This window comes from Panulirus ornatus, chromosome 49 (genome assembly GCF_036320965.1).
Source record: "Panulirus ornatus isolate Po-2019 chromosome 49, ASM3632096v1, whole genome shotgun sequence".
In the NCBI taxonomy this organism is placed as follows: domain Eukaryota; kingdom Metazoa; phylum Arthropoda; class Malacostraca; order Decapoda; family Palinuridae; genus Panulirus; species Panulirus ornatus.
Genome location: NC_092272.1, coordinates 2,076,070 through 2,088,071, shown reverse-complemented (window position 1 = coordinate 2,088,071; position 12,002 = coordinate 2,076,070). Strand labels below are relative to the sequence as shown.

The following is a 12,002-nucleotide window of genomic DNA, read 5'->3' as shown; positions in this document are numbered from 1 at the left end:
TTTACCAAACTCAGTCACCAGCTTCTGCAGTTTCTCACATGAATCAGCCACCAGCGCTGTATCATCAGCGAACAACAACTGACTCACTTCCCAAGCTCTCTCATCCACAACAGACTGCATACTTGCCCCTCTTTCCAAAACTCTTGCATTCACCTCCCTCTGTAAAATCATTTTCCTTACTTTACAATACTGCTCATCTTCCCATATTCAGTATAGCCCTCCACAATTTTCTGGGTAAAGTTTTAATAGTTACTGATTATCTTTACTTGTTTCCCTTTCTTTTACAATACCCTACATCAGCACTGCCAACCCCTCCTCTATAAGTAGGGGAAGTTTTCAAAAGTTGTCTTAGTTTGCCCAAATCTTCCCAGAAGAAAGTAAGGTGGTCAAGAGAGAAAAGTCTTTGATTGATAATTGTAACCAAACTCATAAAACGGGCTTCAGTGACTTGTATAATAACAATTCTCCAGGAATGTAAACATCATTAAACATGAGTCAGATGCATAAATGTACGCTGACACTAAACAGTATTTACATTATTAGTCCCCAACTCCTCAAGGTCACAACACAAGCAATAAGTCACCTCCAGCAGTTTTATCAGAAACTTTTACAATCAACAGGGGTCCAACAATTTCAAGGGAAAAACGTATCACCTGTAAACAGGTCAACCAATTTACTCTTGCATCCTCCATGTCCTTTTCTTTAGTTCCACTCCATAACACTTTTCGTTTGGTAATGATAACTTCCCAACAAAGAGTAGCAGACACAAGAAAAGCTCAAGTTCCTCTATAAGTGTACTGTATGCTGTTGTTTTACTGCAGATGAGATGAATGAAACAACCTAGTTTCTTCTTTCTAAGAATGTTGTATTTCATACATTTGGTTTAGATAGTTAATGCCCTGTCCTCGCTGATCCTAAAAGTCACCAGTACAAAGTTCATCATATACTGTAATACTACCCTTACCGAGCAGCATTTCAGAGTAACGCAAACAAGAACATTTAACACCCATGTCTAACTTATGGGTAACATTTCTTGACATTACATTCCTTTTTTTTTTCCAATTCTATATCAATGGAAAGAGGTGACACTTTATTAGGCTATGGACAATTCAAATATGAATGTATAGTTCTTAAAAACTTTTTTATTTGCATAAATGGGAGAGGAATCATATTGAGTCACACCCACCTTCCTCTTAATAAAATTTAGAAAAAATATATAGCACAATAATCATACTCACTCACACACACAAACACACACACAAGTCCCTCAAATTTATCACAAAGAACAAGGAATAACAGAGTTATGTAAAAGTTAATGACTTTACATTGGAGCAAAACTGCTCTTTAAAAGACAAAAACCTAACATATAAATGGGCCATATCTTACGATTGGTTTTGTCAATAACGTCAACATATATATATGGAAATCTTTTAAGAAAAATATTCCCTATAAACATCTTAAAACAGATATTTCCAAACCAAGTCAAAATCAACAAGACATTTTGGGATACAAAAAGCATGAAACACACATTTTTACCAAATCAGATATGATTCTTGGCACTAAGCAAAACCAGAGTGTCTTGAAAAAAAATCTATAAAAAGTATCATCTTAATTGCACTTGCACTCCACTCCCTGATGGCATCATATAAAGAGATTACTAACAAATATGTTTTGACAGCCCTGAATATTGATTTACAAAATAATTTAGGACAGTCTTCAAGATATACCTGGCTAAACTCTGCATTCCATTACCTCCAAGCTCCATTGACCTGGAATCTCCATCCTGAAGAGCAGATGCTCTCCTCCACAAGCAATAAAAATTTTGAAGACTCACTGAGAAAATGATTTCACAGGGGCTGACACAAACTTGTGCTAGCTGTTGAGCGATATTTGAGCAAGTTAAACTTTGCTCATTTTATACAGGAATGATCCTGTCAATAAAAAGTCGAGTTCTACTGGTTAGCTCTGTATCTATGCATGAGAGCCTGACCTCATCACCAACTGAGGTACAAGGAGAATGCAGGTCAAAATCTCATTTTTGGCTTTTAGGCTAACCACTCGTATATTTCTAACTACTGAAAAGTTAGGGTGCCACCTAAACAATTCAAATAACATGAGCACTTTCTGGACTTAGGCCCATGGATTTGTAAAGTAAGTTTCTTTACAACTAATCAGTCCAAGGACTTGTACAGCAGCTTTCTTTTTATAAAACAACTCGACTTCTGTACAAATGCTGGGATGGGAGAAGACCTGGTGATGCTGGGGCCAGGGAAGACTTGAGTTTAAAGGTCCATTTCAAACTGATCTCCTTCACCATGTTCTGAAAGATGGAGCAATGCATAAATAATTTATGTCACAGACAATATTCAATACTCTCATTTTCTAAAAAGCTATTCCAGGAAGAGAATATCTTTCCTTATTCTTGCTTGGAAACAAGAAAATGTATTACAACTGAGATTTCAAGTTGTGTTGGCTGAGCCAAGTTGATCATCCATGCGCTTTTTTTCCTTACTACTGTCATCATCCCTCCCTCTCTGGTCAACCTAGGAACACCAGTAAGGTGACTGGAAATCTGATACGGATGCATTTTTCAGCACCTCATGCTTCATCAGGTTATCAGTCACCTTACCTGTCTTCCTAGGTCAACCAGACCCAGGTTTCTGCTAAAAGGGGGGAAAAAAAAAATGGTGAACTTGGCACTGCCAGGACATCGTGAAATCATATTTGTAAAAACACTTTCTTACTTCCAAGCAGGAGAACAAGCCTATTATCCCAGAGACAATTTCTTAGGAACAAGTCCCATGGTTAGTTACTGGTACAGGAAAAATATCACCGGGAACAGGGGTAGTGAAAATATCAGTATCCACAAGGACAGCAGGTAAAAGTTGCATTCTTCCACTCTCATTACCACGGGCAACAAATCAGGGTCAGTTTTCTAAGACTGTACCATGCTGCCAGATGTAAGACTTCCCCATCATAAGTGTGTATCAGGATTTGTTTCTTAAATAAAGCCATGAAGCGAGTATCAGGGTTTGTTCCTTAAATAAAGCATAACACCTCCAATTACCTCTTTCCCTTGCTTGCCTCACAACATCCTGCATGTTCAGGCCCTGAATCTTCAATGAATCTTCCACCTCCTCAAGGGTTCCCACTTTTTCCTAATTTCTTCTGCTTCTGACATATATACCTTTTAGTCATCCTTTCTGCACTCATCCTCTCCGTATGTCCAACCATTTCAGCACATCCTCTTCAGCTTTCTCATACATACTCCTCTTACTACCAAACTTTGTCCTCAATCATTTCGTTTCCAACACATCAACTTTTTTACATTTTTGTTTAAGGCCCTCATCTCACATCCATACAGCACCGATGGAACTACTATACCATCATACATACAACCATTGCCCTCTCAAGCATCTCTTTCCATACAATCTCAATACACCCATGGCCACAGCCATCTTACCCACCGTGTGGCTCATTTTAGCTCCCTTTCACTGCCACATCCACCCCCAGGTACCTTAAACATTCCACTTCCTCCAAATTCACTCCATTTAAAGTCTCACTCCACATAACCAGTCTCTTTTCTCTGTTAAACCTAATGGCCTTGTTTTATTCTTATTTGTTCTCTACTTTCACTTTTCATACACTACTATGAAGATCTACAAGGTGACTTGGATTAGAGGCAGGAGAATGCTAAGTGACATCTACAGTTGAGGAATGGACTTAAACATCAGCTGAGAATCTATATAAGGGCCAGTTGGGACTCTAAATAAGGGCAAGAATCATTAATCCTTTAATGAAGTACAGAGCAACGAATCAAGATAAAGAATATGATGAAAAATAAACACCTACTGATTAGCAATTAGTAAAGAGACAATTCTTTTTTGTCTGATACAGATTCCTAACAACTTTCAACAATGTGAAAGAAGTACCTCTCTTGTGGGTGGCTGATAGCCACCTATAAAAGTACCGATAAAATTCACTTGTTAAACAATGACTGGTCAACATCACAACCCATCACTGGGGTCTTGGCAAAGCAGGTTAAGGTTATACCTTCTGAGCTGTCCAACCCTGCTTTTATCTAACTACTGTACATAAGAGATTCTTGGTGACCTGCAAACTTTCCAACTTCAACCACTGATTGGTTTCTTTCATGCCCATACCAGTGCCAATCATTCTTAATCTAATCTCCAGTACTATTTTCATCAGTGACTATGACCTTTATACATTAAAATTAATACTCATTGCAAGGAGCAACATATTATGGCTGATCACAATCAATGACAAATAACTTGAACAAAACACATTCCCCCTTTTGGATTATACTGACACACTTTCCCCTTATGTCTGATCATGAGACCCAGGAAACTTAAAAGATGGACAGGCAGTGCCTTACTTATATTATAAAAAGGAGGACAAGGTAGGAGGAAGAGCAATAACCATTAGTAATGAGTGGGGAAATTTGGTTATAAAAGAAACAAACAGGAGAATAAGAATATTGATAAGAGTTACCCGAGGAAGACCTAATGCAGCAGCAGCTGATGGAAGAGGACAAGGAACAGTTATCAAGTATAGTGAACAAAAAACAATATCACAATACATAAAATAATTCCAAAAATGACAACCAGCTCTTACCCATCTTCTCTGGCTCTTCCGCAATGGTTCCATTCTCCCTATGCACAACATCAGTATCCTTAGCAGTTACTCCTGGTATCACTGGTAGGTTCTTTGGGGGAGTCCTGGCCAATGGGGAATTACGCATTTGCAATAAGAAGTTTCGCTCGTAGATGATCCTTGTTCCTAAAAGGTTATTTTCCATTAGGAAGGTATACTCCAAAACCATTTTAATGTTTAAAGCACAATCAGAAATATATCCATAAATATTTATATTTATTCTTGAAAATTTTCTCACACCATTTTTGTTTGCCATTTCCTGCTTTCGAGACATACTGCCAGAACAGACAAAACAACAGCCACACTTTGATCAAAGTCATGCCCTAAGCATCATGTATATGTGCCCTGGTTCAGCCCACTGACAGCATGTCACACCCCCTACATCACGTCACTCCAATCCTGACTGTTCAGGGCCCCAGCACTTCATAGCCTCTTTCATTCCATGCTGACATCACAGTCCTGCCCTCTCTCCACTTCTGCTGAGGAGATCCTCACCAGTCTTTCTTCATTTATTCTCTCCATATGTCTCCATTTCAGCACATCCTGATCAGTTCCCTCAATCCAAATGTGTTTATAACAAAAATGAAGCTGAGTGTAACAAAAAAAACACTCATTTTACTGCTCCTTGTAATCACAATCTGAGATATAAGTAGTAATGGAGAGTAGTAAGATGTTTTGCAAAAGACATGAAAGTCATCAAGACAATGGGAAAAGAAGGCAAAAAGCAAAAATTACAAAAAGACATGCATATCTAAAAATGGGCAGAAAAAAACAAACGGAATTTAAAATGAGAAATTTGAGCAAATAAGTTATAGAACAATGAACAAATACCAGCATATTCATATGAAAGTCCTACAGGGAAAGAAACAGAATGAAGAAACTGACAAAAACTTAGGAGTTAAAATTCGCTGAAGGCTTGAATTCATGGAGTTCACCGATTAACAATGTTTTCAAATCATTCTACAACAACTGACTGAAAGCTAATGATGAAAATGTTCAGTGTAGACACAACAAGCAACAATGAATACTGCTGTGCTGTATGGATATCTAATCTATCTTACTGAAGAAGGTACGTGTTGGAATTGAAATGTATGATGTCAATATGTGGTGTGAATGTCAGGGTAAGAGAGAGTATGGTTGAGAGAGCTGCAGATGACGCGCTGAAATGGTTTGGACATATGGGAAGAATAAGTGAGAAATTGACAAAGAGGATATGTGTCAGAAGTGTAGCGGGCAAGACCAAGTCACAGATGGATTCAAAAATATTGTGATTTATCAAGGCCTGAATATGCAGGAGGGTGAAAGGAGTGCATGGGGTAGAATAAATTGGAACAGTATGATATCTTAGGGGGAACGTGCTATCAATAGACTGAACCAAGGCATACGAAGCAGCCACAGAAAACTACGGAAAGGTCGATGGATCCTGGTTGTGGATGACAGTCTGTGGTTACACATGACTGCCAGAGAATGGATGTGAGCGAATGAAGCTTTTTCTTTGTCTGTTCCCGGTGTTGCCTTACTAAGATACAGGAAAAGAGAAAAAATACGAAAGAAAAAGTTTTGTACATATCTTTGTACTCTTTATGATGTTAAATACTGATTTTTCTACCCTGAGATTCTTTATAGGAATGAAGCTAAGTCTCTCAAGGGTCATTCCCTGTAAACCCCCATTTCCAATAGGTTCTATACCTTCCCAACCATATTTTTCCAACAACAAGATCATCCAGGTACATAACCATGGTGGATGGCAAGGGATTTCAGTTCACCTCCTTCATCATGTCAACATGGGCCATGGAGAATATGTGAACACCTTTCAATAGCAACTTTGCCCAGCTCGTAATGCTCTGTTGTTTCACAACAATGTTCAATTTGTGACAGCATTTGCACCTGTAATGTCTTCAATGGTCTTCCTCTCTTACACCGTAAGTCCATACAATCCACCTTATGATATTTTTTAAACAGTTTTCGCTGGAAGTAAGGTCATCAGAAATTATTACTCCGACTTCCTTCATACTGTTTAATCAAGATATTACGATGCCTGCACAATTTACTCAACAGGATTGTTAACAATATGAGTAGCTAAAAGTAACACAACAATGATCGGATGACAACTAATATTTTCCTTAAGTCCTTGACTTATACAGTTTGGTGCTAATATTCATTTACATCACTCACAAGCTCTCCCCCTCTTCAATCATTAATGATCATCATTAAACACTAACATCAGTATGTCAATCATTTCACTCGTTTGCAATCCTATAAGCACATTTCTTTCTCCATATACGTACCTAAGATCTCCATCAATGTCTCATCACTTACTGTAATTATACCAACATCAAAGATGAGATAAGATCCCCCATGGAACGAATAAGACAATGACCAAGGTTCTTTTATATGTAGTGCTTTCATCAGTGAGTTTCTGTGTAACGGAGAAAGTTCTACATTCATGCTTCCCTGCCTCTTAACTTTATATATAAGTATATTGATTAGAAAATACTTTAAGATGTACTTTTATGGCATGAGTGGTGGACAAATGGAACAAAATAACTTTCGTTTAAGTTGACAGCATATATAAATATAAGAGGTTGTATGATAGTAGGGAATGTTCAAGAAATAGGGCCCCACAAATGCAAAACTCCCTCTCTGTACAATAAAAACACAAACACAAGCCTTGGTATGTCTCTGAATACACGTAAGTTGAATATATCATCAAACATACGATCAACCATCATTAAATGACGGTCACATTAACAACATGTCATGTCAATTGCATCAGCTGTTTGTAAATTTTCTCTGAACATTCTTTTTGCATCTATGTATGTAACAAAGATGAATAAAGTAGCAAACATGTCATCGTATTACGTTGTCAATTCATGTTTAGCTATGCATTAAAATGGCTTTGAACACCAAGTGATTCTGCTGTGCAATGCAAATTCAATGCATCAGATCTTACTGTAACATTCTGAATAAGGTGGTGTAGGTTATGAATTTCATGGAAAATGTGGGCTTATGAAAACCTTGCCTAACCTCAGTAGCCATCACAATCTAAAGAAATAAAATAGATCAATATCAACATATTATGCTGCTGGAAACCATACAGAATGGCTGCTTGTACGGAGGTTGGACACTGGCCGTAAAGGACCAATTTTTATATCTGTTGCCATCTCTTGGCAGCTTGTACGTCACCCAATCATCTTTTGGCGTCCTTCAACTCGGATACTGAAAACTATGACAAAATCTTGACTGCTCTGGAAATCAGATGAAGTTCTCGCGGTTCCTGTTGATTTAAGTTTGCAAGTATTTCCCCTAACATCACATCTACCCTATGTTTTCCCTATTATTCGTAACCCTCACCACTATATCCCACCCAATATATCCCTTTTTTTTTTCTAACATCTTAGTAATTATTCTCAGCAACCCTCATCATACCCTTTCAATGCAAAAGCAAAATTACTCATGATCTAAAGCAAAATGGCAAAGGCAAACTAAACCCGAACTTACACATACAGATTGGTATAAGGTCCTGAAAAATGACATATTAATAAGTCCAACCTTCACTTACTCTCACCTTAACTATTGTTAACCTTATAAATACACAGAATTATGTACATAAACCAACATAAATGACACAAAACTTCTATGGGCTATTAAGTGGCAGTTCAAAGGTAAGGGTTAGGGGTGGATAGACAAGGGGGAGGGAGGCGCGGGGGATGGACTTGGGGGGGGGAGGCGCGGGACCAGGGGGAGTGGTGGGAACTAGGAGACGTGGAGAGGAAAGTTGAGCAGGTAGGCCAAGGAGGGACGGGTTTATGCCAAGGGGTTGGTAAAATAAGGCGCGCGCGCGCGCGGCCATGGTACTTGAGGGCAAATATTTGCGTTGGTGGTAAGAGATTGAGGCGGGGGAGGGGGGGGGGTCAGGCTGGTAGGCGTAGGCTAGGGCCGTAGGTAGGATATGGAGGCGTGGCCGGGATAAGATGGCGTAGGTCGGCCAGATAGGCGTGGGTAAGTTAGGTATGCGTGGATAGGCTGGGTTAGAGGCTAGGTAGCCGTGGGTAAGCTAGGTAGGCATGGTTGACTAGGGAGGCGTAGGCAGGCGAGAATAAGGGAGGCGTGGGTAGGCTAGGGAGGCGTAGGTAGGCTAGGGAGGCGTGGGTAAGTTAACATGCGTAGGTAGGCGAGAATAAGATAAGACGTGGGTAGGCTTGGGAGGCGTGGGTAATCTAAGTAGGCGTGGGTAAGTTCGATATGCGTAGGTAGGCGTGGGTAAGTTAGATATGCGTAGGTAGGCGTGGGTAAACTAGATAGGCATGGTTGGCTACGGAGACGAGAATAACACATGGGTTAGGCTGGGAAGGCGTGGGGGAGGCGTGGGATAACATGGCAACACACAGCCATGCTGACTCGTCGACGTAAACAAACCCACCTGCGACCCCCCCCCCCCACAACAACCCACCCCCACACCCCACACCTGTGTGTCCCCCCCCCCCTCCCCCACACCTGTCACAGGGGGAGGGAGGTTTACCCTGGGGGAGGGACGTCACACTCACCTCCTGGGGTCGTGGAGAAGAGCGTCCCCCCAGGCGTGGTACTATAATCCTGGGGTAATTCGGCCGGGGAGTTAATGGTCACCCTCCTCGGAATGGTCTGAGGCTGGGCCTGAGACACGGCCTGGCGGGCCACGGGCGAAGCAGACATCTTTCAAATTCCCTTATTACAACCACTAACAACCAGTCTGTAACAACCAGGGGTAGTAATTGGTCGTAACAACCTCCGGAGGGTGGGGGAGGGAGGGGTTGTTTCAAAAAAAAGGGAGAACGAGTAACAATCTTGGAGGACGGTCGGTCGGGTACACCTTCACCTCACGGCTGCCACCACAACACTGGCGGGGACCCCGGGCTGGTGGGCCCTGCGCGCGCATATTATTGGAACCTGGTTAAGCTACGCATCAACGAGCCATACGGCCGACAAACCCCTTCTAAAACATGGGACTCTCGCCCTATTACTCTCACCTCTGGTGTGGTGCAGGGTACACACGTTCAAGTTGTACACACACAGACACACACACACACACACAGAGATGCGACCTTACGGCAAGGTTTCACTTAAAATGGCGCATTTACTTTGAATTAAGCATCGTTGTCGCCTTTGAGCAACGGCTCAGGCAAGGGGATGGTACATAGGCCATTCTGATGATATAAACGTGGCCATTTTTTAATGGAAATGGCCATAATTCTTTGAGACTTGGCATTGCCCATATGGGTGTGTGTGTGTGTGTGTGTGTGTATTTCAGTCTTGCATGCAAAATAAATTCTTGTCCATAGACAGACGCCAATGACCATCTAATAAACACAGGAGGATTGTAACCATGTCATTAAACAAGGATAAATCTAACCTTTAAAATAAATACGATTAAATAAATAGAAGTTTGGCAAGTGTATTGCCAGGGTAGGTCCCATTCCTTAAGGTTTTATACTCGACTTACTACCATATTAAGTGATGAAATCAACAGTTTAGTTGCCCCATGTTTACAGGAAGGCATGACACACCTCACCTTGTATAACCACCGGTGATAAGTTAATAAATTTATCAAAGTATTTCACCTCAGATAACTCGCTCGTTCACCCCCCTCACTGAGTATTTGGGTCACACTTTATCAGATTCACTTTTATTCTCTGAATTGTCACTTTAATACATCTTTTAAACTTAGACCAACGAGAGATAGAAGTGGCACTATGATCTCATCATAGAAAAAAAAGGAGTCTATGTCTCTAAGACCAGAAATACGACACATATTCATATATATCTTTTTTATCACTTTATCGAAGATTAAGCACCTGTACTTTACTTATAAACAAGTCATGTACTTCTATGACTCCATTTTTAAGTGTCCAACAAACACGTGCAGCGGTGCACGCTGGCTGAATAGGCCAGAGCACGTGTGTGCAGCTATGCACGTAACACACACACACACACGTGTGTGTGTGTGTGTGTGTGTGTCGCGCCAGGGTTTTTTGTTACATAAATGCAATATAAACCCTCCACCACCATCAGTACTCCATGAACCACATCCAATCTCTCCTCCTTATCTCATTCCCATGAAATATGTGATATATAGGTATCTATTTCCCACCCCATTAAATTCCCTCGTAATTTAAGGAAATAATGGATGAACGCCATTTTTTTTCCGCTCACACTCGAACGCCGCCGTTGTCAAACTAGAAATTCAAAGCTAAATCAACTTTGTTTAATTTGTTAGGCATCACGGCCATGAACTTAAAATGGAGAAATAGCAGAATAGAGAGAGATATATTAAAAAAAAAAAACTGCCGTTTCGTGGTGGTACGAATTTCGCATAAATAGCGGCTATTTTTAGTCTACTGAGAGGCATGGGGGGGCGGGGCGGCAAACAGACGCCTACAGCAGCTGACATCAAAGATGTCTTCCCAGGGCAGCCGAGCTGGGACATCACCATCCATGCGAGAATAAGATTAAATGCTCTTTAAAAAAAAAACTAATGTTCTCATGTCTGCCCGCGCCTTGGCTTGAGGAGGAGGGAGAAGGGAGTTCTTCATCTCTGGGGGGTTTATTTTTCCCCCTTTTTTTCTGTCGTTGCAAGAAGAATGGGGTGTGTGTGTTGGCGTTTTTTCTACCCCAGAGGATAAAGGCAGCGACCATTTTTCACATGCCAAGTCTTTGACGTCATGGTTCTGAGTGGTATGGAGGGAGGAGGGGTTTGTTTTTCTCCCTCCTTCCTCCTCTCCTCCTCCCCCCAGAGAAGAGAAAGTGTCCCATTGCTTGACGACATGCAAGGTAGAGACATTCCTGGAGGCCACGACCCCCAGAATAAGGGGAAGGTCTCACGACCCCCAGAATAAGTGGAGGGGCGTCGTAGACTCACGACCCTCAGAATAAGGGGGGCGTCGTAGACTTATCACCCCCAGAATAAGGGGGGCGTCGTACTCACGACCCCCAGAATAAGGGGGGGGGCGTCGTAGACTCACGAACCCAAAATAAGGGGGGGCGTCGTAGACTCACAACCCCAGAATAAGGGGGGGCGTCGTAGACTCACGACCCCCAGAATAAGGGGGGTGTCGTACTCACGACCCCAGAATAAGGGGGGCGTCGTAGACTCACGACCCCCAGAATAAGGGGGGCGTCGTAGACTCATGACCCCAGAATAAGGAAGGGCGTCGTAGACTCACGACCCCAGAATAAGGGGGGCGTCGTAGACTCACGACCCCAGAATAAGGGGGGGGCGTCGTAGACTCACGACCCCAGAATAAGGGGGGTGCGTCGTAGACTGACGACCCCAGAAAAAGGGAACAGTC

The 12,002-nt window shown here is 41.6% G+C and overlaps 1 protein-coding gene across 1 annotated transcript; it reads right to left on the bottom strand.

Moving 5' to 3' along the window:
* Positions 1-1,122: 1,122 nt before the first annotated feature.
* On the bottom strand, positions 1,123-9,558 carry Thor (eukaryotic translation initiation factor 4E binding protein thor). Its single transcript, XM_071690801.1, has 3 exons — positions 9,222-9,558; positions 4,636-4,800; positions 1,123-2,320 (listed from the first exon to the last, which is right to left on the bottom strand). The coding sequence occupies exons 1-3, from the start codon at positions 9,367-9,369 to the stop codon at positions 2,283-2,285; spliced, it is 351 nt and encodes a 116-aa protein (XP_071546902.1). The 5' UTR covers positions 9,370-9,558; the 3' UTR covers positions 1,123-2,282.
* Between the last annotated feature and the right edge of the window lie 2,444 nt (positions 9,559-12,002).